The following is a 26,349-nucleotide window of genomic DNA, read 5'->3' as shown; positions in this document are numbered from 1 at the left end:
AAATGGTACGTGACCTTCGGATGTAATGCCTAAATGATTCTGAGGGTCTTATAAGCTGTGAAGAACAAAGACAGCTGGCTGAATTCAACATGAGAGAATGAAGAGTGATAACATCAGGAAAACATGAGTTTCTTCACTTTTTTGTAACCCCCTCAGACAGAAGAGTCTCTGTTTCATGCACCCATCCATCCATCCACCCACCCATCCATCCATCCATCCACCCATCCACCCATCCATCCACCCACCCACCCATCCATCCACCAACCCATCCCTCCCTCCATCCACCCATCCATCCATCCATCCACCCACCCATCCATCCACCCACCCATCCATCCATCCACCCATCCATCCATCCACACATCCATCCATCCATCCACCCACCCATCCATCCACCCACTCATCCATCCATCCATCCACCCACCCATCCATCCACCCACCCATCCATCCATCCACCCATCCATCCATCCACACATCCATCCATCCACCCATCCATCCATCCATCCATCCACCCACCCATCCATCCACCCATCCATCCACCCATCCATCCATCCATCCACCCATCCATCCATCCACACATCCATCCATCCACCCATCCATCCATCCATCCATCCATCCACCCACCCATCCATCCACCCATCCATCCACCCATCCATCCATCCATCCACCCATCCATCCATCCACACATCCATCCATCCACCCATTACTCACCCATCCACCCATCCACCCACCCATTACTCACCCAGCCCTCTATCACCCACCCAGCCAGTCACGCACTCATCCATTCATCTTCCAAGAACCTATCCACCATATGTTTAAGCGTCTGTCCCCTGTCCATCCTTGTAAGTATTTTGTGGCACAGCCCGCCTCACTGTCCCACCACCCATCGTGTGCCACCCTCCAGCCACAGGAACAGCAACAGGCCCATCACCATTAGTGAGCAGGCATGCCCGCCCTCCCCGCCCCAGCCTCCTCCCTCTCTGCGCCCTCACTTGCTGTCCAGCAGGTCCATGATGGGCTGCAGCACGTTGTCGGCATCCTGGGCCACACTGCTGCAGGCACTGGCGGGCACATTGCCCGTGCCCTTCACCTGGCTCAGGATGTCACCCATCTGCTTGACACACTCTTCCACGTGCGGCTGAAAGCTGTGGGCAAATTGAAGAGGTGCTCGACGCAGGCTCTGTGTCCCAGAGGGTGACCTTGAGATTCTGCAGCCCGGGTTCCTGTCCTCAGCACCAGGAGGCGATCACACCGAGTGAGGGCGCACACGAGCACTTAACCCGCCGCGCCTGGGACTCCGCGTGTGGACCGTTCAGAGCTCTTTCACAGCCCTGGTGACATCACTGCTACTCCACCAAGGCTGGACCGGCAAGGGGCTCACTGAGCCACGCAGCCAGGCCTTGGGAAAACCACACCTGAGCTCCCAGTTAACCTGCCTGAGCCTCACCTGTCCCTGGTGTGAGATGAGCACAAGATGCCCAAGTCCCTGCTCATGTGTCCCTGCCCGGAGATGCCCCCCCACCTGGTGGCGAACACGTGGCTGAGCTCATCCAGGACGCTGTTGAGTTTCACCTGCAGCTCCTTCAGGGTGCCACTGGCCTCGGCGTCCAGCTGAGGGGAGCAAGATCCTTAACACACCCCTGATTTCTCATGTCCCTGAGAAGGTATCTGAGGGGCTGGGGAGGAAACTGAGGCACAGGCAGCCAAGTCTCCCTGGTACATCTGCAATTCACACCCAAGCCTGCTGTCCACAATCTCAGGGGCTCCTGGAAATGGGTGAGCCCCTCCCTCGCCCACCCCATCACTCACCTCCTTCCCCCCCCATCGCCTCAAACATCTTCTCCAGTTGCACCCGCAACTGCTGCGTGTTGTTCATGAGGATGCAGGGCTAGAGAAGCAAGAGTCAGGCTGGCGACTCCCCACCGCCTCCCGGGGGCCCCCAGAGGATGGGAGGCAACAGCCCTGGACATGCATGAACTGGGGGTTTGAAGGAATATCGTCCTGGGACACATGCTGGGCCAGGTGGGTCCCACCGAGGAGTAGGAAGTCAAGGGGCAGAGAGGAACCCTCAGGGCCCGCCTGCCTCTGCTGGCGCTGCTGATGCTACAGCCTCAGAGGCTGGGAACAATCGGGAACACGTAGGCAGGCATGTCCTTCCTGTCATGTGCACACACAGCACTGCCCCAGACACACAGACATGAGCACACTCACGGCCCAGTCCTCAGCAAGCTACACAAAACAGATAGTTGCGTACAGAGGCACACAGCTGTCACCCCTGCACTCAGAAGGTGGAGACAGGGGGACCAGGTATTCAAGGCTAGCCTGGGCTACATAGCCAGCGTAAAGCTACCTGGGCTACACTGCCAGCTGGAGTTGAGTCTGTGGTGCATAGCAAGTTGAAGACCAGTTTGGATTACACAGTGAATTGGAGGCCACCTTGGGCTACATAGCAAGATTGAGGCTAACCTGGGCTACGTGAGAAGCTCAAATCCAGCCTGAACTCCATTTTTAGAGCTTGTCTTAAAAACCCAACCAAGCAAATAACTAATCACCACCATCACCAAACCCCACACTGTCAGACCCAGACAGACAGACGGCAGACAGACACAATCACATGTGTCCTCGAAAACCCGTGTCCCCTCAGTAGCCTTGCGTCATAGCTCGGGGTAGGAAGGACCTCCCGGGCCCTGAGGGAAACTGAGCAGGGCAAGGAGGGCTGGGAGGGGAGGGGCGGGCGTCCCCGGTCACCACTTTCTCTTTCTCCTTGGAGCAGTAGGAGGCGAAGCCTTTGGAGACAATGTCGGCGTACTGCAGAAGGACGTTGCTGATGGTCTGATAACACAAACGGGGGACAGGGGCTGTGGTCTCAGGGACCCTGGCCACCAGGCACCACAACGCCCACTGTACACACTGTGGTGACTGCTGCACAGTGTGTGCGGTGGACATCGGGCTGGAGGGCTGTCAACCCCAGATGACCAGGACACAGAGGGGATCAGGGACCCCCCCCCGCCCAGAGGAGTGTTTGCACTACAATAACTCCTGTGTGGCAGAGACTGGCCTTGAACTCCTGATCTTCCTGCCCTGGTCTAGACTAAATACAAGCCCCACCATCGCCCATATACCCTGCTCTACTTTTTTGTTTTTTTTTTTTTGGTTTTTTTTTTGGTTTTTCGAGACAGGGTTTCTCTGTATTGTTTTGGAGGCTGTCCTGGAACTCGCTTTGTAGACCAGGCTGGCCTCGAACTCACAGAGATCCACCAGCCTCTGCCTCCTGAGTGTTGGGATTAAAGGCGTGCGCCACCACCGCCCGGCGCCCTGCTCTACTTTGAAGGAAACAACTGCAGTATTAACCTGATCCCTCATGGAATCCAGATGCCAGCCTTTAATCCCCAGCTAAACCATCAAAGTCACCCAGAGCCAGCTCTGTTTATGTGAACCCTGATATTGGAGATCCCCATGGCAACTGCAGCCCCAAGCCCAACCCCATTACCCAAACTGGAACACTCACCCCCCCCACTTTCTGATTTCTTTGGAGTTAATAATTGCCTTTTTTTTTGCTTTGTTTTATTTAACTTTTCTTTGTGTGGTGCTGGGGATTAGACCCCTAGTCCTCGAACACACTAGACAAGTTCTCCACCACTGAGCTACACATCCAGCCTCTCCACTCCCACCTCCCCAACATAGATTTGTGTGTGGTCTATCTGTGTAACAGTCCTGGCTGCCTGGAACTCGCTCTGTAGACCAGGCTGGCCTTGAACTTGGAGATCCACCTGCCTCTGCCTCTGAATGCTGGGATTAAAGGCATACACCATCATGCCCAGCTAGATTTTTTAAATTTAATTAGTGTGTGTGTGTGAGAGAGAGAGAGAGAGAGCATGTATGTGATCATGTGTTCCTGTGTGTGATCATGTATGTGTTGTAGAAGTCAGCCCTCCTTCCTCCCTAGGGACCCCAGGGATGGAGCTCAGGTCCTCAGGTTTGGCGACAGGCAAGTCCACCTCCTCAATTTTTTGTTTTTCTAGAGTTATCAGTTTACTCTTTTTTCTGCCTAGTTTTACCTTTGACTTCTCTGTTTGTGACTCTGGGGATGGATAACTTGCACACACTGGCTCTCACTATCCAGACTGGTCCCGTCCCTCAACTTCCATATAAGTGCCAACCTCGGGCACCTAACTGTAGACATGTTTCCACCCCCAGCCCCAGCCCTACCCGATCCCACCCCACCTTGGCAAAACGGCGCATGTAGTGGCCCACGATCTGGGGGTCAGGACACTCCAGCTTTTTGATGATCTCGAAGCTCTGGTTGAGCTGGGAGAAGACATCCACCACGGAACAGGAGAACAGGGCGTGCTCTGACGTCTGCTGGAACTGCAGGGACAGGCGACAGGCTGGACGCCACAGCAGCCACGGGGTGGGCCCGGGGGACGCCACAGCAGCCGCGGGGTGGATGCCACAGCAGCCACGGGGTGGGCCCGGGGGACGCCACAGCAGCCGCGGGGCCCCGGGGGGCGCCACAGCAGCCCCGGGGTGGAACTGGAGGGACAGGCGACAGGCTGGATGCCACAGCAGCCGCGGGGGCCCGGGGGGCGCCACAGCAGCCCCGGGGTGGGCCCGGGCTGCAGAACCGTGGAGGCCCTGGGCTGGAGGGAGACCACGCATCCACGCTGCTAAATGCACGGGGGAGGGCGCCCACAAGCAAGACCTCTGCCCACCACTCTGCACCGCCTCACCCCATCCTTCTTGTCTCGCTCCAGCGCACCGTGCAGGAAGTCCCGGGACACCTCCTCATTCTCATCCAGCCACTGGATGACAAATGGCTCAAACCACCTGCAGGGGGCAGAGCGGCCGGGGCACCCTCAGAGACAGTGCGCCAGCCCTGCCCACCCCGGCTGCGGGCCTGCTTCTGGTCTGGCGCTGGGGTACAAGCTCTAGTCCCGATTCCTAGGAAGTGGTGACCTTGGTTCCGCCCCCGGCTTCCACCCTGTACTGCGCAGCAGTCACTTCGGCGTGGTTAGCGTCTTTCATCTGCTCATTGAAATAGAGGGTTGATGTAGCCCAGGCTAGCCTTGAACTCAGTGTGTACGTGGTGAACAGGGAGGAGAACCAGGAAGAGGAGGAGGAAGGAGGAGGGAGCTTTCGGCCTTTACAAACTAAAAACATTTCAGTCATGGCTGGTTTCAACTGGGTGGCTTCCTTCTCCCCCCGACGCCTGAGCCATGGGGACACAGCTGCCTCTTCAGTGCCCACGGGGTGTCAGGCTCACTGTCCTGAGCTTCAGGGAGTTGGGGTCCGGCACTCAGGCCTGCACCCTCTCGGGTCTTGGTGACACTCGGGCCGTGAGAACTTACGCGGGGTACTCGGGCACTCGGTCCTTGAAGGCGGGCAGCTCCGCCACGTACTCGTTGTAGAGCCACTTGACCTTGAAGTGCAGGTTCATGTAGTCAGCGCTCTTGCAAAGACGGTGCTTGTCGTGCTCTGCGGGGGGGGAGGGACAGGGGGAGGGGCAGGGGGAGGGACAGGGGAGGGACAGGGGAGGGACAGGGGGAGGGACAGGGGAGGGACAGGGGGAGGGACAGGGGAGGGACAGGGGAGGGACAGGGGGAGGGACAGGGGAAGGACAGGCCCATCAGCAGACGCCCTCCGCGGCTCTAGCCGCCCACCGGGCTAAGAGACTCACCCTCCATGACACTCACCCTCCATGACACTCACCCTCCATGGCACTCACCCTCCATGACACTCACCCTCCATGGCACTCACCCTCCATGGCACTCACCCTCCATGACACTCACCCTCCATGACACTCACCCTCCATGGCACTCACCCTCCATGACACTCACCCTCCATGGCACTCACCCTCCATGGCACTCACCCTCCATGACACTCACCCTCCATGACACTCACCCTCCATGGCACTCACCCTCCATGACACTCACCCTCCATGACACTCACCCTCCATGGCACTCACCCTCCATGACACTCACCCTCCATGACACTCACCCTCCATGACACCCTCCATGACACTCACCCTCCATGGCGTACTTCATGTCCTGGGCAAACAGGCCCCACATGACCTCAGCGCTGATCTTTCCCACATTGAGCTCCTGAGGAAACCTGGGAGGAGGCCATAGAAAGCTGGGCTGCGGCAGGGCGGGGGGCGCTCGACCTCCTGCTGCCGTCACAGGGCTCGAAGGCCAGGCTCGCCCTAGTGCACACCCACGCAGCCCCGCCCCCCACCAACCATGACTCAGACACGCGTCTATCCACACACTCACTATCACACACTCACTATCACACTCACTATCCACACTCACTATCACACTCACTATCACACTCACTATCACACTCACTATCACACTCACTATCACACACTCACTATCACACTCACTATCACACTCACTATCACACACTCACTATCCACACTCACTATCACACACTCACTATCACACTCACTATCACACACTCACTATCACACACTCACTATCACACACTCACTATCACACACTCACTATCACACACTCACTATCACACTCACTATCACACTCACTATCACACACTCACTATCACACACTCACTATCACACACTCACTATCACACACTCACTATCACACACTCACTATCACACACTCACTATCACACACTCACTATCACACACTCACTATCCACACTCACTATCACACACTCACTATCACACACTCACTATCACACACTCACTATCACACACTCACTCACTATCACACACTCACTATCACACACTCACTCACTATCACACACTCACTATCACACACTCACCATCACACACTCACTATCCACACTCACTATCCACACACTCACTATCACACACTCACTACCACACTCACTATCACACACTCACTATCACACACTCACTATCCACACTCACTATCACACACTCACTATCACACACTCACTATCCACACTCACTATCACACACTCACTATCACACACTCACTATCACACACTCACTATCACACACTCACTATCACACACTCACTATCACACACTCACTATCACACACTCACTATCACACTCATTATCACACACTCACTATCACACTCATTATCACACACTCACTATCACACACTCACTATCACACACTCACTCACTATCACACACTCACTATCACACACTCACTATCACACTCACTATCCACACTCACTATCACACACTCACTATCCACACTCACTATCACACACTCACTGTCACACTCACTCACTATCCACACCCAGTCACCACCCCACCCCAGTGCTCACTGTGGAAGGAACAGTCAATGGCTCCTTTAGCCGTGTCATAAATGCTTGGCAGAGGCCATGCCATAACGACATAACGATTGTGCCCACATCCCCACAAGTTGCACAGTGTACAAGCCTGCATACTGCACAGCGTTGCATACGGTATAAAACTGTGTATGACCTGTTTGTTGTTTCAGGGTCCCTCCATGTTGCCAAGGCCACCCTGACACCAAACTCAACTGGTCCTCTCGCTGCCCTGAAGTAGCTAGGACCTCGGGTGCTCGCCTGGAGCTTAGTTACAACAATATAAGCTAAAGTTCAACTGTACAACGCTCTATATTAAAGTTCAACTCTACAACATTCTATATTAAAGTTCAACTCTAGGCCAGTGGGATGTCTCTGCGGGCTTGCCACTAAGCATGGAACCTGGGTTCAGTCCCGAGAAATCTCATGGGGGAGGGAGAGAACCAATCCCTATAAGTTGTCCTGTGACTATGACACGCATGCACACAGGACTTAGGTTCAATTCCCACTACCATAAGATGGCTCACAACCATCTGTAACTGTAGTTCAGGTGATCTAATGACGTTTTCTCACCTCAGGCACAAGCATGGTTCATAGACACGCAAACACACTTAAGGACAGTATTTTTAAAAATAAAGTAAAATTTAAGAAAAATCTTTTTTTGAGTTTTTTGAGACAGGGTTTCCTTGTATAACAGTCTTGGCTGTCCTGGAACTCGCTCTATAGACCAGGCTGGTCTAAAACTCACAGAGATCCCCCTGACTCTGCCTCCCAAGTTCTGGGATTAAAGACATGCACTATGACTGCCCAAGATAAAATTTTAATTAAAAAAAGTTTAAGTTCACACCACAGTTGTAAACACAAATACAATTAAACTAATGTAACCAGACTCTAAATTCTGTAGGTGGGTCTGCAGCCCAGGCCTGGCCTCCCAGCTCCCCGGGAGACCCAGGCAGGGAGATCTCAAGTTAAGGCCAACCTTGAGGTTAGCTTTATGGAGACCTTTCCTTAAAATAAAAAGTAAAGAGAAGGCCAGCCTACGGAGCCCCTCTCACACACATTTGTCGCTCAGGCTCTGTGACCGAGCGGCACTCACTGGTTGAGGCACGGTGTGTAGGAATTCTTATCTTCCTCAATGATGGACACGATGAGCGTGATGAGCTTGGACCAGAAGTCCAGGTTCTTGATGCTGGGACCCTGCTCCTCCGGGGGGACCTCCCCCTTCTTGGCCTGAAAGGGGCAGAGGAGACGTTGCTTAGAAGCCAGTGTGGGCAGGCGTGGGGTATCCCAGTGCAGAGCCATACCTCATGCTGGAGAAAAAAACAAACAATGGCGCAGAAGCTGGTGCACGCTCAGTGGAGAGGCTGTGGCCACCTCTTCCTCGGTAATTCTGAGCCAACCTGGGCTACAAGCGATCCTCATTTCAAACAAACAAAGAAACAAAGCAAAACTAAAAGAAATTCAGCCCAAGCCAGTATTTTCTTTTCTTTCCTGAGACAGAGACTCAAGATGTAGCCCAGGTTAGCACGGAACTGCCCATCTCGCGTCTCAGCATCTGAGGGCTGAGGAAGGCAGCATCCACACCTGTCAACATTTCGTCACGTCTTATTTGTTTATTTGTGTATGTGTTGGAGGCGGGCACGTGCTCACAGTATGCAGAGACAGAGGACGACCTGTGGGAATCGGCTCCCATGCGGTCCCCAGGGGCGCGCCACGGGCAACCAGGCTCTACGCCCGCTGAGCCCTCTCAGGGGCCCCCAAATTTCCTTTACTTTTTACATATTATTTGATTTTATGTAGCTGTCTGTAATGCACGTGTGCAGGCGGGTGCCCAAGGAGACCAGAAGCACTGGAGTTAGAGGGGATGCGAGCCCCGTGTGGGCGCCGGGAATCGAGCTCGGGTCTCTGGAAGAGCAGCCAGGGCTCTTAACCATGAAGCCATCTCCAACCTTGCACGAATGGAGACCCTCCACTCATCTTGAGGCCTTAACCCAAACTCACCAAACACATTCTTGAGGGCCTACTGTGCACTCGTTGCTAAGTCCTCCACTGGAGGCCACCAAATGCCTTTTTTCTTACTCAGAGCATTCCACAGTCCCCATGCTTGGCTCCTAGTCCCAAATCCCAGAAGGCAACTGTGAAGGCCTAAGAACAACCTGGCCCACGGGTGCCCACCCCGGGCCTCACCGGGTCTGTCTGGTACTCGCGGCCGTAGAGCTCGTGGCAGTTGTTGAAGATGTACTCGTAGGTGGAGTTGAGGCACGCCTTCACGCAGTCCTTCACCACCTGGCTGGCACGTGGAGGGCTCTGCAGTTCCTGAACCTGAAGAGAGAGACAGGCCGGGGTGAGGGTGGCTGCGGCCGGGACAGCGACGCCCTGAGCTGGCTCTGAGCTGCTATGTGTTGGCTGCCTGGTGGGTTTCCCACGATGCTCTCATCGTTCGTGATTTATTTGTCTCGATCTGTAGACCAGACTGGCCTCACCTGCCTCTGCTTCCGAGTGCTTGGACTAAAGGTGTGTGCACCTAGGAATGGTCTGTGTGTGTGTGTGTGTGTGTGTGTGTGTGTGTGTGCGTGCGAAGGTCATAGGACAGCCAGTGGAAGCCAGTTCTCTCCTCCCACGCAGGGCCCGGGGGTTGAACTCACATCGCCAGGCTTGTCGGCAAGCACTCTTCCCACTCAGCACGTTGCTGCCCCCCCAGCTGTGCGTTTGAGGGTGCACGGTAGCCGTGGCCACAGACACACAGCCAGAAACCTTCACACGGCTGTGAGGACAGGCGGGGCTGCCTCGGGGACACCCACCTTCATGCGGAAGAAGGTGATGCTGGTGAGGAGGTCCACGGTGGACTTGAGGTCCTGCAGCCGCTCGGGGCTGCTGGCTGGGAAGTTGTTCTGTGGGCATCAAGTGGGTGGTAAGAGACCAGGGACACGGTGACAGCCCTCAGTGTCAGCACACTGGGGCAGGGGCTGTCCCCGCAGGGTCCCCAGGCCCCTCCCCTCTGGGTGACACAGGACACAAGCTCAGGGGTGCAGCACAGGAGCCTCTCACCCGGTACATGGACAGGTCGATCCTCAAGGAGTTGTGTAGCTGGTCCAGAAGTTTCACAAAGCGCTCTTTCTAAGCGGAAGATGGGAGGGTGGAGGCGGAGCTGAGGGGAGGTCTGCTGATTTCTCTGTATATTGGCTACTAGCTGACTGCTGCCTAACCACTAGGCTCACCACCCAGCCAAACCCCATTTCTTCTAGCTTTTTTTAAAGATTTATTTATTTTTGAATATTGTGCTCTATCTGCACGTCTGCCTACATGACAGGAAAGGACACCAGATCTCATGATAGACAGTTGTGAGCCACCATGTGGTTTGTGGTTGATGGGAACTGAACTCATGACCTCTGGAATGGCAGCCAGTGCTCAGGCCTAGTTGTGCTGGGACTCACTCTGCAGACTAGGCTGATCTTGAACTCACAGAGATCTGCTGCCTCTCCCTTCTAAGTGCGGGGATTAAAGGCGTGCGCCACCACTGCCTGGCCCCTGGCTTTTTGACACAGGGTCCCTGTATCCCAGTTGGCTTGGACCTGGAGATCCTCCTGCCTCAGCCTCCTGAGAGCTGTGATGACAAGCATGTATGTTACCATGCCCAGCTTACATGGTGCCTGGGATGGAGACCCAGAGCCTCATTCATCCTAGGCAAGCACCCTACCCACTGAGCTACCCCACCCCACCCACTCTTAACATCCTTCCGGTTCCATTCTATTTTTTTTTTTTTTTTGGTTTTTCGAGGCAGGGTTTCTCTGTAGCTTTGGAGGCTGTCCTGGAACTCACTTTGTAGACCAGGCTGGCCTCGAACTCACAGAGATCCACCTGCCTCTGCCTCCCAAGTGCTGGGATTAAAGGCGTGAGCCACCAATGCCCGGCCCGGTTCCATTCTTACAGACAAGCAAACTGAGGCTCTGAGGTAGGTAGACACTGGGGCAGAGTCACCCAGGGTTAGTAATCACAGGAAGTGTGTCCGGCCCTGGCCCCTAAGACTGACCCCAAAGTTGGAGGCGGCGAAGCGGTCAGAGGCAGATACGTTGGTTGAGGCGGTAGTGTGTGCGTAGTAGGCGTTGATGTTGGCAAGCAGGGTACTCATGACGGCAGGCACCCCGGGGCACATGTACTTGGAGGAGAGGCAGGCAAAATGGCTGGAGGGTGAGAGCAGGCGGCATTGGGTCTGGGGACCTGGGCTGTGGGGTTCCCAGAACTCCAGGACACTACCAAAGAGGCTGCCTCTTCTACAGCTCCCCCCGGCCGGGCTTTGCCTCTGAGAGCACACGTCTGTCTTGTCTTCCATGTTTTTAACTTAATTTTGAGACAGGGTCGTGCAGAGCCCAGGCTGGTTTCAAACTCTGTGTAGCAAGGATGACCCTGAGTTCCTGTCCTGTTTCAGTCCCCAGTGCTGGCACCTCAGGCCACCTCCTGGCCCGTCTCACCCAGCTGTCTAGGGACCACGCCTCTCTACCTCTCATTGGCTCTCTGCCCACACCTCCCAATAGAGGCATCCTGACAGTCCCGGGGACGCGGGACGCCCTCCCTTTCCCGGGCCACACTCTGTCCTCACGTCATGGCCTGGTAGATGGACTCCACACCATAGCGCATGGCAAACTCATCCACAATCTCCTGGGCTGTTTCGTCATAGTACACCTTCCAGGCGTCATCGCCCTTGGCATCAGGGATCTTCACCACACCATTGTTCTGCACGTCCGTCACAAAGTGGAACAAGTTCTGCACCAGAGAGACAGCACCAGGACTGAGGAGGCGGCCGAAAGACAAGCTTACCTCACTCATCCTTCCGGTCACTCCTCCATGTGCTGTCACCCCATCCTCCTCGTCATCCAGGCTTCACATCTGTCCTCTACCCACCACCTACCCACCCCGCTGACCATCCACCCAGCCATCCATTCACCACCCATTCATACCCATCCATCCAGCCATCCATCCAGCCATCCATCCACCCATCCATCCATCCACCCACCCATCCACCCACCCATCCATCCATCCACCCACCCACCCACCCCGCTGACCATCCACCCAGCCATCCATTCACCACCCATTCATACCCATCCATCCACCCATCCATCCATCCATCCACCCATCCACCCATCCATCCACCCATCCACTCATCCACCCATCCACCCATCCATCCACCCATTCATCCATCCACCCATCCATCCATGCATCCATCCATCCATCCACCCACCCACCCATCCATCCATCCACCCACCCACCTAACTATCCCACAAATCATACCCCGTATTTCCACGTGCCTGTCACTTACAATCTGTCTCCACCCTCCTCCACTTTTCCATGTACCCAGCTACTTGCAGATCTACCCAGCCACTCACCTCATTTCTACAGATCACTCCGATCCACCCGTCTACCCATCTGAATCCACCCACGCCCTCAGCCACACACCAATCACTCCCTGGGGCCTTGTATCATCCTCACTGCATTCATCAAGCAGCACTCGTTTGAGCATCCCAGCCTGGGGATAGTGTTCTCTCCTAAGCCCAGCCAGGAGCAGGAGAGCTCGGGGCTGGAACCTGCCAGGAGTACAGCTATGAGAGCCTGCAGGGGGCAGCGGTATTCCTGGATGGGCCTTGATGCATGCGTAGGAGTTTCTCAGGAGCAGGGAACCCTGTGAGGAAGCACCTCTGAGGTGCACAACTGCACAGCGTGTCTGGGAGGAAGGGTGGTAGCCATGGTGACGAAGACGCCAGCTGTACGTTTCTTGCCACCGGGGCTCAGTTCATGCAGACGGTGTACTGGGGGCTCACGTCTGGGGGGCTCACGTCTGGGGGGCTCACGTCTGGGGGCTCACGTCTGGGGGGTTCATGTGTGGGGGCCTCACGTCTGGGGGCTCACCTCTGAGGGGTTCACGTCTGGGGGACTCACGTCGGGGGCTCACCTCGTGCAGACAGGTGTACTGGACATGGTATGGCGCCACCTTCTCCTCCCCTTTGATCTCCACACTGATATGAAGCCGAATGGCGCCTGACACGGCAGACTTGTCTGTCCTCTTGTCTGTGGGTCGTCAGGGTGCGTTAGAAGGTCCGGGGCAGCCTGGTCTGTGTCTGCAGCCTGGCCCGCTGGGCTCTCTCTCGTGCTGCATTTCCTGGGTCCCCCTCTCTGTCTCCAACCTCCCTGAGCCCCGCCCTCACTCACCCAAATTGTACCACACGTCCATCTCGCCACTGAGCGTCCGCACCTCGATGATCGTCTGCCCTAGGAAGTCGTCGGACTCCCTCTTAAACCTCTGCTTCACTCGGGACTTGATGTCATCATCTTCATCCCAGACACGCACTTTGATCCGGTCAGAGGAGTTGTGGCACTCACTGTGTAGGGGTCAGATTGGAGGACAGGCATCAGGTAGCCACCCTGTGCCTGGTTCCAGAGACCACTATGACTTGGCCCAGGAGCAAGCCTCGTCTGGAGCTGGGGATCCAAGCGGTCACTCACAAATGGAAATTTTCTTCCCACACTGGGTTGAGGTTTCCATAGATGGTTTTTGTCCTTTTCTTGGTCTTCCCGACCTGGACGGTGACATAAGGATCACTGGACCCTGTCTTGTCCTTGGCCTGCAAGCCCTGGGCACAGACCACTGAAAGACACACACCACACAATGTGCTTTCAAGAGGGGGACTTGCCAAAAGCGGTCACTAGCACACACCTTAGGTGACCTGTGGCTTGGGCCGGTCACAGAGACAGCCCATCGAGCGGTGCTAGAGAGTTGTCGCAGGACCCCAATCTGATCCACCCACCTCCCCACCCCCCCATCCTTCCCTGCAGTCACCCATGCGCACCCACACGGGCCATTCTGCAATGACCCAACCTTCTACCCACCCATCCTGCCGCCCTACCACCCACGCAGCCATCCATCCAAGCCTTCAGCCGCTCATCCTTGTCCTCTCACCACCAAGCTACCCGCCCATCCGTGCAGCTACCCGCCCATCCGTGCAGCTACCCGCCCCTCTTCCTGTCACCCACACCCCCACTCTCAAAGTATCTAGGTAAGCGTGCAGCGCCCGCCCACTCACCCGCCCATCCAAGCCTGCAGACCCCATCTATCCATCCATTCACCACGCATGCACCATGGGGGACCACTCCCGCGTGCACGTCAGAAGAGGCTTCCCTGAGGTTCCCAGGCTGGCCCCCTTCCTGCTTCTATGCGCCCCTCAGGTGTGGGGGGCGTCTGCACATGCGCACCCGTGATGCTGATTTTGGCAGACCACTTGGACGTGCCGTCGAGCACACTCTGTTTGACAGCCTTCATCTGCTGTGTGTGAGCACTCTTGGTGACAGCGAACACCTCCTGGATCAGCTCGAAGATCTCGGGCTTGTTGCGCTCACGGATCTTCATTCGGTCCTTCAGCACCATGATGATGTTCTGCGTGCGGTCTTCCGCGCCATGCTTGGAGCTCTTCTCCGCCGCCCCTGCGGAGGGCGACGCAGACGCACCTGGCCTTGGTGTCCAGCCGCTCCAGCCTCCAACCCAGGCCGCCCGCACAGCCCCGCCTTCGGGCTAAGCCACGCCCTCTGAGGCTATCCTGGCTTGGCCACGCCCACGGAGTTCCGCTCCCCGGAGTCTCGGGCCATCCCAGAGTCTCGGCCACCCAGATACCCTGCCCAACTCTGGGCCCCACCCCAGGCATCACCCTACGTGTCGCGCTCTGCACTCCCTGCCCACTGAGTCCTGGGCCCTGGCCTCACGGTGTCTCTCCCCCCCTGGAGTCTGAGGCCAACTGAGCGAGCATCCTTCTGAGAAGCGCCACACCCTGCAGGAGGCCACGCCCCCGCCGGCCCCACCTCTCCTGTCCCTGGCCCATCACCTGTATTCACACAGCCTTCCTGTCAGGCGGCGGCCTCTTTCAAAGCCCCGCCTGTTAGACGGCGCGCGCTCGGACCACCCTCCTCTGAGACGCAGGGCGGGGCAGGCGCCTCCCTCTCCCGGAAGCCCCGCACAGGCCAGCACCCTCAGCGCCTCCGCTCCTCTCCACTCCCTCAGCCTTGAGCCCGCTTCTCCGGTTCCAGAGCGTGACCAGTGGTTCTCAACCTCCCTAACGACCCTTTAAGACAGCTCCTCGTGTTGTGGTGGCCTCCAACCATAAAATTATATTGCTGCTACTTAATAACTGTAATCTTGCTACTATTATGAGTCGTAATGTAAATGTCGGTTGTGCAGGATATCTGATTTTCTGTTTGTTTGAGACGGGGTTTCTTTGTGGAGTCTTGGCCATCCTAGAACTCACTCTGTAGACCAGGCTGGCCTCGAACTCACAGAGATCCTCCTGCCTCTGCCTCCCGAGTGCTGGGATTAAAGGCCGCGCCACCAATGCCCGGCCTGTTTTTTTTTTTGTTTGTTTGTTTGTTTTGTTTTTGCAGGATATCTGACATGGGACCCCCAAAGGTTGAGAATCTCTTCACACAAACCCGCGGAGCCCCGCCCCTAGTCCGAGCCACGCCCACCAAACCACGCCCATTGCCCTGCCCCTGACTCATACCTGGGGCATCCCTGTTCCACCGCCTGCCCTAAGCTACCGACCTCCATTCGCGCAGCAGAGCCTGCACGCTCCCTGTCAGCTCCCCCTCCCGGCCCGGCCCACTCGCGCCCGGCCCCGCCCACCGCCTCGGCCCCGCCCCGTGGCCCCGCCCCGTGGCCCCGCCCCGTGGCCCCGCCCCGTGGCCCCGCCCCTCACGCTGCAAGCAGTCGGCGTTGAGCAGGTCCTGGCACTTCTCGTGGCACTTGACGCCGCACTCGGTGCAGCGCATGCCCTGCCGCGCGATGCCCCACAGCAGCCCCTCGCACTCGTAGCAGTAGGTGGGCGTGGTGGCCGTCCACACCTCGAAGTTGTGCGGTGTGGTGCAGGAGATCGGGTAGATTAAGGCTTGCAGGGTCTTCTTGTAAACGTGGTTTTTCTGTGCGGAAGGGGGGCCGCGTGGGGCGGGGGCGTCCCAGGCACCGCAGCCCCACGCCCTGCTCCTCGGTCACACGGGGACACTCCTAGAGCCCCCCCCACACTCACCAGCTCTTCATTGTTCAACGTGCTGGAGGCCAGGGCCGAGGTGATGCCCGCCTTCCGCGACTGGACCAGTGACTGCGGCAGGAAGGTCACCAGTGAGTGTGTGAGTGCGAGCCACACAGCCGAGGTCGCGGTGCCGGGCAGGGGTCTCTGAAGGAATCCTGGGAGGTAAATGCCCCACACCCCAAAGGCGGTGGAGACACCGGCCAAGCAAAACTCGCTGCGTGGTGCATCAAGGTAGTTTGGAGCATGGGACACCTGCTCCCGCACCCGTGACCCTTGAGACCCACACGGGGGCCACAGTGAAGAGACCCCGCTCAAGATCACTCACCATAGCCTGGGGTCCGGGAGGCATGGGGTTGGAAATGAGCCTACATTAGTTCCAGCACTGCCTGGGCAGTCCCCGGCCCCAGGGACGCTGTGGGCAGCTGTACGGGTCACCCACTGCTCACAACGGCCCCGTTCAGGGTGGGAGCACGGAGCTGCTCACCAGGTCGCTCACGAGGGGAATGGGCTTCCGTTTCCTGATGTCCGGCATACTGTCAATGATGATAAGGCCACCGCCTGGGCTGGAAGACACACCCGGACACTGAGCGCGCAGCCTGTGCTCCTGGCCTTACCCCATCCCTGAAGTGCAGGCAGGACCTTTGACCTCTCCGTGGGCAGAGACTTCAACCATCTGTCAAATGACAAACTGAAGCACTCGTCCCCAAACCTAGAGGCATGATTATTTGGACTTCGGTTCTCAGTGATTAAACAACCAGTATCTCAGGAGACTGAGGCAGGAGGAGTTCAAGTCTGGCCTAGTCAGCACTGGGAGACCCCATTCAAATAATAATAATAATCAGCCAGGTGTGGTGGCACACCCTTTAATTCCAGCACTCGGGAGGCAGAGGCAGGCGGATCTCTGTGACTTCGAGGCCAGGCTGGACCAACAGCCTCCAAAACAATACAGAGAAACCCTGTCTCGAAAAACCAAACCAACAAACAAACGTCTCCCCTATAGCCAAGTGCCCTCTCTACTCACCCGCCTTTGAACCACAGGGACTTGGACAACTCTCCTTCTCCTCGTGCCTGCAGGACACACAGACTGGTCAGCATGGTTGCCCCTCTACTCCCTGGGCAAGCTGCATTCCCGTCACCCCACGTGGATGAGGGTCGGGAAAGCCAGTCCTACACTTCCCCTCTGAGCCTGTAAAGCAGGCTGCAAGTCACAGAGCACCTGTCAATCAAACATGTCAGTCCTGAACACCTGACATCATTCTCCCAAAGAGTCTCGTTGGACTCTTTTGATTTTACTTTTTGACTGGGTCTTCCCATGTAGTAGCCTTGGCTGGCTTGAACTGCAATCCTCCTGCCTCAGCCTCTCAAATGCTGGGATGGCAGTCCTGTACCACCCCATCCAGCTAACCTGTCTAACATGTTTTAAATTTTATTAGGATTTGTATGCGTATACATGTTCTGCCTGCGTTTGTCTCTGTACCATGTGTATGTCTGGTGTCCACAGAGGCCAGAAGAGGGTGTCGGTCCCTTGTAACTGGAGTTACAGACACATGTGAGCCTCCACGTGGTGCTGGGAATAAACCCAGGCCCTCTGTGTGAGCCGAGACATGTCTCCAGCTCTAAGTTTTACATTCTCTTCATACATGGAGAAGGAACTGGTTTGGAAAGCCTGCACTGGGCGGTCTCAGCACCCTGCTCCCTGATGCTCCAGCCCGTGTGGATGGAGGCCCCAGACATCAGCATGGCTCTGCCCACAGCCCAGACTAAGAAGCCTCTGATGCCCCGCCACGGCTTCCTGCAGCTGGTCACCACTCGGCCTCAGACAGGCAGCAGCCCTCAGCTGCCCCAGTGGGCAGCTGCTATGCCAAATACCAATTCCAACAGACCTCTGACCTCTCACGGCCAGCTCTGCCTTTACCCCAGCTCTCTTCTCCTGTCTCAGCCTCCAGTTCTGTTCAGTACGGATTTGGAAAGTCCAACATTCCGAGGGGGAGGCTGAGCCGGGGACAGGGGGCCAGAGAGTGCAGATCTAGAGGCTCAGAGCAGGGCCAGGAGAGTCGGGACAGTGACCTTCCCATCAGTCTGCTGTGGAGGGCGGGCGGGGAGTGGCGGGCAGACATTGTGGGGAGTGGCCGTGCCGGTGTGTGGGTAATGGCGGGTCTTGGTGGGCACGGCCTCCATGCCCAGAGTGGACAGGCGGTGGCATGGGCTGACCTGTCACTCACCTCCTGCAGCTGCATCCGCACCTTGTTGAAAGCTCGAAGCCAGTTAGATTTGGCCCTGGACATGGTGTCCTGACCTTCCTGACCTTCCTGCTCCTCTCGAGACCTGAAACTAAGCCCGGGAAGGCAGGCAGAGGCTCAGAAGGGCTCTGTGGGACCCCATGTTCACACTCTGCCCACCCAGTGGGCAGCCCTCTGGGGCCCACAGAACTCTCTGCATCCCAGCCTGGCCAGCGCCCTGTCCCTCAGATTTCCAGATACCTCTCTTCAGCCTTGGGGGGCTCCGTTTCCTGGGCACGCTCTGCGACTGCCATCTCTTCAGGTGTGGCTGGCTTGGGGATGCCCTTGGCCACATCGGGGGCTTCTGTGGGCACCGCTGGGACCTTGTCATCCTTCTGGGGGAAGCTGATACGCTTGAACTCTTTGGGCTCAGCTACAGTGGTGTCCTCCTGCTGGGCATAGCTAGCCAGGTCATCAGGGACCTCCTCCTCCTCCTCCAGCTCCTCCTCCAGCTCCTCCTCCTCTTCCTCCAGCTCCTCCTCCCCCTCCCCCTCCTCCTCCTCAGGCAGCTCCTCATCTTCCAAATCTTCTTCATCCTGGTCCCAGTGGGGCGAGTCCTTGTGGTAGCTCACAGAGCTGTGACAGGAGTGGTAGGAGTCCCGGTCCCTCTCATCGTCCAGCTCGGAGCCCTGCAGGCTGTGCTCATCCGGGTCGAAATCCTCACTCAGCTGTGAACTTCCCTGGCTCAGCTCTCCAGAGGACGCATAGCGGCTGCTGCCTGTGGGGCTGCAGAGAAGGAGTTAGACCTTGGCCACACCACCAACCGTGCACACACACCGCTTACCCAGGGTGTGTGCGACACAGCCAGAGCACCTACGGTGTGCTCGCCCCTGCTCAAGATATGTGGGCCCCACGCCAAGCCTGTGGCCAGCATTGATGAGTGCCTGCTGCTGGGATACGGGTCACACATCTGCCCACCGTGGACTGAGCGCTTACTGGGGGCTCGTTCTTTTCTGCTCCAGGGACACGGACCCGCAGTGACCCACACATGTGCTTATCGTGTATGAAGCACCTGCTGTGTGTTCTTTAAGACACTGAGAACACGGGCCACATCACCTAGACACCTGCTTGGCGTGAACTGAACCTGTAGTGTGCCCGTTCCCGTCCCAAGAAGCACTCACTTGGCCAGGACAGCCAGAGTCTTCCTCTCCTGGACAGATTCCGTCATCTCAACAATCCCAGCCTCGGTACCCACTCCATTCCTCTCCTGGACAGATCCAGTGATTTCAACAATCCCAGCCTCGGTACCCACTCCCTTCCCCCGACTCTCTTGCCATGCCCAGTCTTGTATTATAAGCTGCTAATATTTGCCCTGGGTTATCCCAGACACAGCCTGACCCTGCCTGTGGCCAATCACTCAGCTGTCGAGCACTCATTCAGTCATTCAAAATATTTTTTTTCTAGACAGGGTTTCTCTGTGGCTTTGGAGGCTGTCCTGGAACTCGCTCTGTAGACCAGGCTGGTCTCAAACTCACAGAGATCCGCCTGCCTCTGCCTCCCGAGTGCTGGGATTAAAGGCGTGCACCACCACCCGGCCTCCCCAAATCTATTGCTCCTCATCTTAAATACTGCTGGGGTCTCTTCCCTAGCTATCCCTGGGAGTGCCGCTGTAATACGAGAACCCCTTTAACTCCTGTTTGTCAGTCGGGAGTATTAGCTACATTTCATTTGAGAGCTGGAGACTGGCTAGGCCTGGATGTTAACCAGGGGCGACACGCACACTCCCCCTAGTGTTGAGGCTCTAAACTGCACTACAGGGAGAAGCGGAGGAGAGGGGACCCATCCTCAGGCTTGCTCCCTCTGCTCCCACTAAGGGTGGTGGGACTTGGTGGCACCAAGTTTCTTTCCACCCCCTCCATTCCAACGCATGCCCCGGCCCCTCACCTCCCTCCAGTCACCCAGGGGCCTCCTGCTTGAGCGCCCCCTGGCGGCCACACTACACTGCTCTTTGCCGGACCCGTCCCTGATGGAAGCCTTCTTGGATTTGAGGGACACTCCAACTCTGTCCTCCAGAGAGCCCTCCCGACGTCCCTGACCCAATCGAGTGCTGACCCCACAGCAAGTCCCGGTGCCAGACCAGGTCTCAGAAGACAGGCGGATCCTGCCCATCCCTCTTCTAGAAAGCCCTTTAGTCCTTCATTGCCTGCCCACAGCGACGCTCTGCGGGCTCCCGCACGCTGTTCACCTTCCATCGCTCTCAGAGAGCCTCACGAGATTCTACCGGAGGTGTGTAGAAAAGGAGAGAATGCTTGCGGCTCGTTGGTGGAGCGCCTGCTTAGCATGCTCAAGGCCTTGGCCTCCATCCCTAGCATGGTATAAACCGGAAGTGGCGCGCCCTGTTATTGCAGGCAGCACCTGGAGGCAAAGGCCGGGAGCACACATAGTCAGAATGCTTTAAATGGGGCAAGCACGAAGAGTGAGAAGGGGCCTTGCTCCGTTTGGCTTAGTTCTTCAAGACAGGAGTTGTCTGTGTAGCCCAGGCTGGCCCCTGCCTCCCAAGTGCTGGGGTTAAAAGTGTGTGCCACCAGTGCCCAGGTTGTTTTGGGTTTTTTTGAGACAGGGTTCACGTAGCCCAGGCTGGCCTCCAGCTCCCAACGTAACCAGAATAGCTGTGAACTTCCGATTCCCTGGCCTCCCTCCATCTTAAACAAAAGGCTCCAGCGCTAAAGAAAGCACCAAGGGCCAGCGAGAAGGCTCAGGGACACAGGCGCTTGCCACCAAGCCTGGTGACCTGGGTTCAATGCCCAGGACCCACAAAGGAGCCAGAGAGCCCACAGATTGTTGGATGACACACCCCCACAGCACACCCCCAAACCAAAGAATCAAATGTAAATAAATTGCTCCGTGAGATGGGTCCAACTCGACCCAGGCAGGACCCACAGCCACCTGAGCGCCCGCGGCTCTGAGAACTCCTCGTAACTGTGCATGGAGTCGCTGTAGGACTCCCGGGACCCAAGAGGCGGTGGGCGCACGGAGTACTGGTGCACAGAGGCGTTGGGCTGTGACGTCGTGTAGTAGGGGGGGCGGGATGCTGTTGCTCGTCTCACTGCGGTAGTCACTGTCCCGGTCATCCACCGCACTGTCGGGGTCCTCATCTGCAGGAGACAGGATGGGCACACAGTGCGGCTAAGCCAACCTCCCAGGCTGGGGCATCTTCACCCTCCCCACCCCCCCCACCCGTGTGAGGGCTGCGGAGCTCCGGGGGACAGTGCTCCATCTGGGAGGGCAGGGGACCCACCGCGTCATCTGGAGGATGGGGCCCTGGCATCAGCATGGCCTGAGCAACGGTGGGGATTCCTCTAACAACCTGGGCATGGACGCCTCAGGCTCACTTCTTAGTGTAGGGCGCCCTCTAGCCGGACAAATGTCCCCGGCACTCCGGACAGTTTGCCGCACTCACCCAAGCACCCGCCGAGTTATCTGGCTTTTGTCTTTGGTTAACGGGACTTTCTTTGGCCCAGACTCATAAACCAGTTCGATATTCTCAGCTCAAACTGCGCAGCTCTCTCCCAGTAATGATTTTTTTAAGACAGGAAAGCCAGGGGCTGGAGAGATGGCTCAGAGGTTGAGAACACTGACTGCTCTTCCAGAGGCTCTGAGTTCAGTTCCCAGCAACCACATGGTGGCTCACAAACATCTGTAATGATATCTGGTGGCCTCATCTGATGTGTCAGCATACATGCAGACAGAACACTGCATACATAATAAATTAATTAATTAATAAAGCTTAAAAAAGACAGGAAAGCCATCTCGGTTGGAGTCTGTGCTTGTTTATCAATTGTTCATAAAATTATTGCATCCCATTTATTCATTGTGAGGCACACATGACAGCGTCTGCATGGAGGCCAGAGGGGTAGCTACTACAGGAGCCGGTTCTCACCTTCTAACATGGGGTCGAACTCAGGTCTTGGCTGCAAGCGCCTTTTACCTGCTGAACCATCTCGCCTGCCCCAACATATGGTTTTTGACCAAACTTCCTGCAGCTATCTCCACCATTTCCAGTCACTTGGAGATAACCATCTGCTTTGGATCCCATTAGCTTCCCCTTGACCCAGCAACACCTGCCAGACGGAGTTTTTAACCAGAAGCATTTGTGCTTTGGACGTCTGGTGCTGAAACCGGGGCCTCGTGCGTGTTGAACTGTTGTTAGAGACAAGGGCGGGGTGACTTTCCATCCCCAGGGTGTGTTGCCTTAGGGAACACAGCCCTGGGATTACTGCATGGCTGCTGTTTATGCCTGGCCCACGTTTGTGACATGGGGGCACTTCCAGGGTGAAAAGGGAAACAGAGGCAGAAGTATAGGGTGCGGTCATATGTGGAGGCAGGCGGGGTTCCAGTTAAGTCCCCACTTCATTCTCTTCATTCTATGCCGTGCGCAGCTAGACACCCTACGTCTGACCCCACTGTGCCCCACAATGCCTTGTGCAGTGCAATAAGTACATAGGGGTCCCCCAGGCACCTGTGTCCCTTGGGGTCTTGGACTCGGTTACTTACTCTGCTCTCCCCAGCCAAAGTAGTTCCAGTTACCTAGGAGAGAACAAATGGAGGCACTAGAGCCACGCCCCTCACCCCAGCCTCCCACTCTGCCACCTTGGGGCGGGGCAGGCTGCCCTGGGCTTCAGGCGGTCATCCCGGTAACTCCCCATGTCCCCCACATCGTCCCCAGCATAGAGATGCTCAGAATACAGCCTCCCCGCCCCCGCCTGAGGGGGTGGGGTGGGGTCTTTCACCCATTCCTGGACTCCCCAGCCAGGCTGAGCCAGGCAGGTCAGTGAGCCCCAGGGGTCCTCCCGCCTCCACGCCCCAGCACCACGCCCAGCTTTGGCAGGGCATTGGGTATTCGAACTCGGGCCCCGTGCTTTGTAACAAACCCTTTACTTGCTGAGTGAGTCATCTCCCCAGCCCTAGAGCATTCGGCTTTCTGTCCATTTTCTCCCTTGGGAACACCAACTTCACATAAGTCTTGTCACATTTACTTGTTTTGGCTCAGAGAGGGTGAGTGAGCAGCTTGAAGCCACACAGCCTCCACTGGCAAGGCCAGAGGCACATGTTCTCCAGCACTCCACAACTCAGAAAAGACTGGGAGGTCACGAGGCCACCCCCTCAGGGACACTCAGGGTGGACAGTGGTGGTCATGTCCTGGTTTAACCCTGCACTGTCCTCAGTTTGCTGGCCTAGGCTTCACGCCTCCTGCAGCCCCCAGGCTCTGCTCCTCCAGGCTCCTCCCCACTGTCCTGGGCTCTTTTTTTTTTTTTTCCGAGACAGGGTTTCTCTGTATTGTTTTGGAGGCTGTCCTGGAACTCGCTCTGTAGACCAGGCTGGCCTCGAACTCACAGAGATCCGCCTGCCTCTGCCTCCCCAGTGCTGGGATTAAAGGCGTGTGCCACCACCGCCCAGCTTGTCCTGGGCTCTTGAGGGAGTGGGGGACACTGAGGAGAGGGAGGGGAGCAGATGGAGGAGGCAGCTAGAAGATGATATGGGCCTGTGACTACTGAGAACTCCAAAGGAAGGGACGCCTCAGTGCCCGGGGACCTGAGGGACTCGAGCCCTGGGCAGGACCAGCCTGCCACCACAGGGAGGAACCCTCTGTGACTAAGAGGCACCGTGCAGCCCAGCGGCTCAGAAAGCTGAGGCAGGGGCATGGCCAGAGCCCAGGGCTTCAGGTCAGTCGGGGTGACACGGGAGTCGCGGCATCCCCAAGGCAGCGACAGCAGACGTGGTGGCCCGCAGCCCCAGACCCATGTGCGGCTTGGCCCTGGCTGCCACTTTCCCAGGCCATCGAGGCAGCCACCAGCCGCTGTCGGCCATCTGCTGTGCGGCCTGCCCCAAGGTGCCACCCTCTAGACAGGACGGTGACTGTCATGTCACGGGAGAGAGACACTCACAACACTGGCTGCTGGGCACGGGCAGTGGCTTGTCCGGCTGGTCCTGGAAGGAGTACTGGGGAGAGGACAGTGAGTCAGGGGACAGCAGGGACACGGGCTTGCCCCAACAAGTCCACTTACAGCAGACTTTGTGTGCCCATGGAGCAGGATGGGGAGACAGAGAGACGGAAGAGACAGAGACAGATTCTAAGGAGGAGCAGGCAGTGGCTGGTGAACCCTCGCATGCCCCCCCCAAGACACCGAGTGGGTCTCAGCTGTGGACTGGGACACTCTGAGCACAGAGGATAGTTCAGACGGCCAGCGGGGGCTGGCAGGGAAAATGGGGCATTCCAGATTGTCCCCGTGTCCCTGAGAGGTTGAGGTGACCAGACTTCCCGTGTTGGACTCTGAACCTCACATGCCCCAGTGCGCTGGGCTCTGGGCCATCGGAAGCCAGCTACAGGGACAGGCAGAGCAGGGACAGACACTGCTGGGCGCACACCTCGTCCTGGTCACGCATGGCGTTCAGCTGCTCCAGCTTCTTGGCCCAGTATCGAGCCTCCTCCTCAGGGATGTCTGAGAGCAAAACCACCATGTCCTGGACACCAGGGACCCCGGCCTCCTTCCCTCAGGCCCTGGCTGGATGGTGTGGGGAGCAGCCCGGGGAACCCCAGGAAAGCACCCCTGAAGGCCATGGCCTCTACCATCTCTGTCCCCGTGAGTGGATGCTGTGGTCTCGGGTCAGGCGATGGGCTAGGACTCACCCAAGGGCAGCTCAAAATGTGCGTCTAGCAGGATACGGTGGAAAGTGGGGTCCTTGGTCCCACAGATCTCGCTGTCTGCCATGATGGCCTGAGAGTCCAGCGTCAGCCACTCTCCTGGGCCCTCCTGTCATTGGCAAAGGCACGGGACCAGGGTCAGAGGCCCCAGGGATGGGAACAGTCCAAACTCTGGCCGCTGCGCACTGGCCCCTCTCCCGGTGACCTCCTCCTCCCCGTCACAGGTGACGGCTTTGCAGCTCAGGTTCCCGGCCCCCTCAGGAAATTGCCTGAGGAAATGAGACCCCACTGTTCTGGTACATGACACTCTGGCCCTCAGTTTCTTTATTGCTCATATGATGAGTCTTCCGTGAAGAACTCCTTCTGCTTCCCAGGGCACCAGGATACCCTCACCCCGTGGACCACTGAGATCTGGCTCTGGCTTTCATGGATGCTGTATCTACTCCTCCCTTACTCACTCATTTATTGATTAGTTAAAAGCAAAAACAAATATGTCCTGGTGTCTTGTCGATGCAGGGTCTACCTTAGGTGGTGCTGGAGTCCCCAGGAGGTCCCGGTCACTAGCCTAGCTCCTGAAGAGCCCACAGTCCAGGGACACAGACTTCCCAGGCCATGGAGGCCAGGAAAGAGCGGTTTGGACCTTTAGCCGAGACTAAATTCCTGGCTGGGATGCAGATGCAATGGGGAACCTCCAGAGACTTGCTAGGTGGTGACCCAAACTGAGGACTGTCAGGGAGGAGTCAGGTCTCTCTCTAGACCACCCTCCCCCACCTGTCACTCACTTCACTGGATTGGCGGATGGTCCGCAGCGGGATCCACACAGTGCCCACCATCGTGTCCCAGATGAGACCCTTGTTCCACACCTCCACCGTCAGGCCCAGATCCAGGCGGTTGATCTCACTGTGCGCAGGAGAGGGGGACGGGGGGGGGGGGCAGTGGGAAGGGGGAGGGAGGCTCAGAGAGTTCAGGGAACTGGCCTGAAGACACACAGTAGCTGGGCCTGGAGGAGCCCAAGTGCCATGAGAGGCAACACTCTGGCTTCATTCCGTGGGGGGAAACTGAGGCCCCGGGAAAGACTGTCACGGGCAGCGGAGTTG

The 26,349-nt window shown here is 57.1% G+C and overlaps 1 protein-coding gene across 1 annotated transcript in view; it reads right to left on the bottom strand.

The window, feature by feature from the left end:
* Window positions 1-26,349, bottom strand: part of Unc13a (unc-13 homolog A) — a 49,754-nt gene that overhangs the window by 14,867 nt on the left and 8,538 nt on the right. Inside the window, 32 exon segments of the mRNA XM_040742122.1 lie at window positions 990-1,142; window positions 1,520-1,625; window positions 1,807-1,885; window positions 2,746-2,829; window positions 4,222-4,365; window positions 4,728-4,824; window positions 5,346-5,472; window positions 6,023-6,108; window positions 8,365-8,498; window positions 9,456-9,590; window positions 10,070-10,159; window positions 10,317-10,385; window positions 11,299-11,449; window positions 11,866-12,029; window positions 13,213-13,328; window positions 13,470-13,639; window positions 13,764-13,905; window positions 14,511-14,738; window positions 16,001-16,220; window positions 16,328-16,399; window positions 16,656-16,661; window positions 16,815-16,893; window positions 17,352-17,398; window positions 18,553-18,661; window positions 18,811-19,335; window positions 21,496-21,632; window positions 21,634-21,704; window positions 23,104-23,136; window positions 24,495-24,549; window positions 24,976-25,049; window positions 25,238-25,361; window positions 26,035-26,152. Coding sequence (XP_040598056.1) covers window positions 990-1,142; window positions 1,520-1,625; window positions 1,807-1,885; window positions 2,746-2,829; window positions 4,222-4,365; window positions 4,728-4,824; window positions 5,346-5,472; window positions 6,023-6,108; window positions 8,365-8,498; window positions 9,456-9,590; window positions 10,070-10,159; window positions 10,317-10,385; window positions 11,299-11,449; window positions 11,866-12,029; window positions 13,213-13,328; window positions 13,470-13,639; window positions 13,764-13,905; window positions 14,511-14,738; window positions 16,001-16,220; window positions 16,328-16,399; window positions 16,656-16,661; window positions 16,815-16,893; window positions 17,352-17,398; window positions 18,553-18,661; window positions 18,811-19,335; window positions 21,496-21,632; window positions 21,634-21,704; window positions 23,104-23,136; window positions 24,495-24,549; window positions 24,976-25,049; window positions 25,238-25,361; window positions 26,035-26,152 — 3,945 coding nt within the window.

This window comes from Mesocricetus auratus, unplaced genomic scaffold (genome assembly GCF_017639785.1).
Source record: "Mesocricetus auratus isolate SY011 unplaced genomic scaffold, BCM_Maur_2.0 Super-Scaffold_6731, whole genome shotgun sequence".
Classification (NCBI taxonomy): domain Eukaryota; kingdom Metazoa; phylum Chordata; class Mammalia; order Rodentia; family Cricetidae; genus Mesocricetus; species Mesocricetus auratus.
Note: the sequence above shows the minus strand (reverse complement) of the source record. Positions and strands in the feature narration are given on the sequence as shown.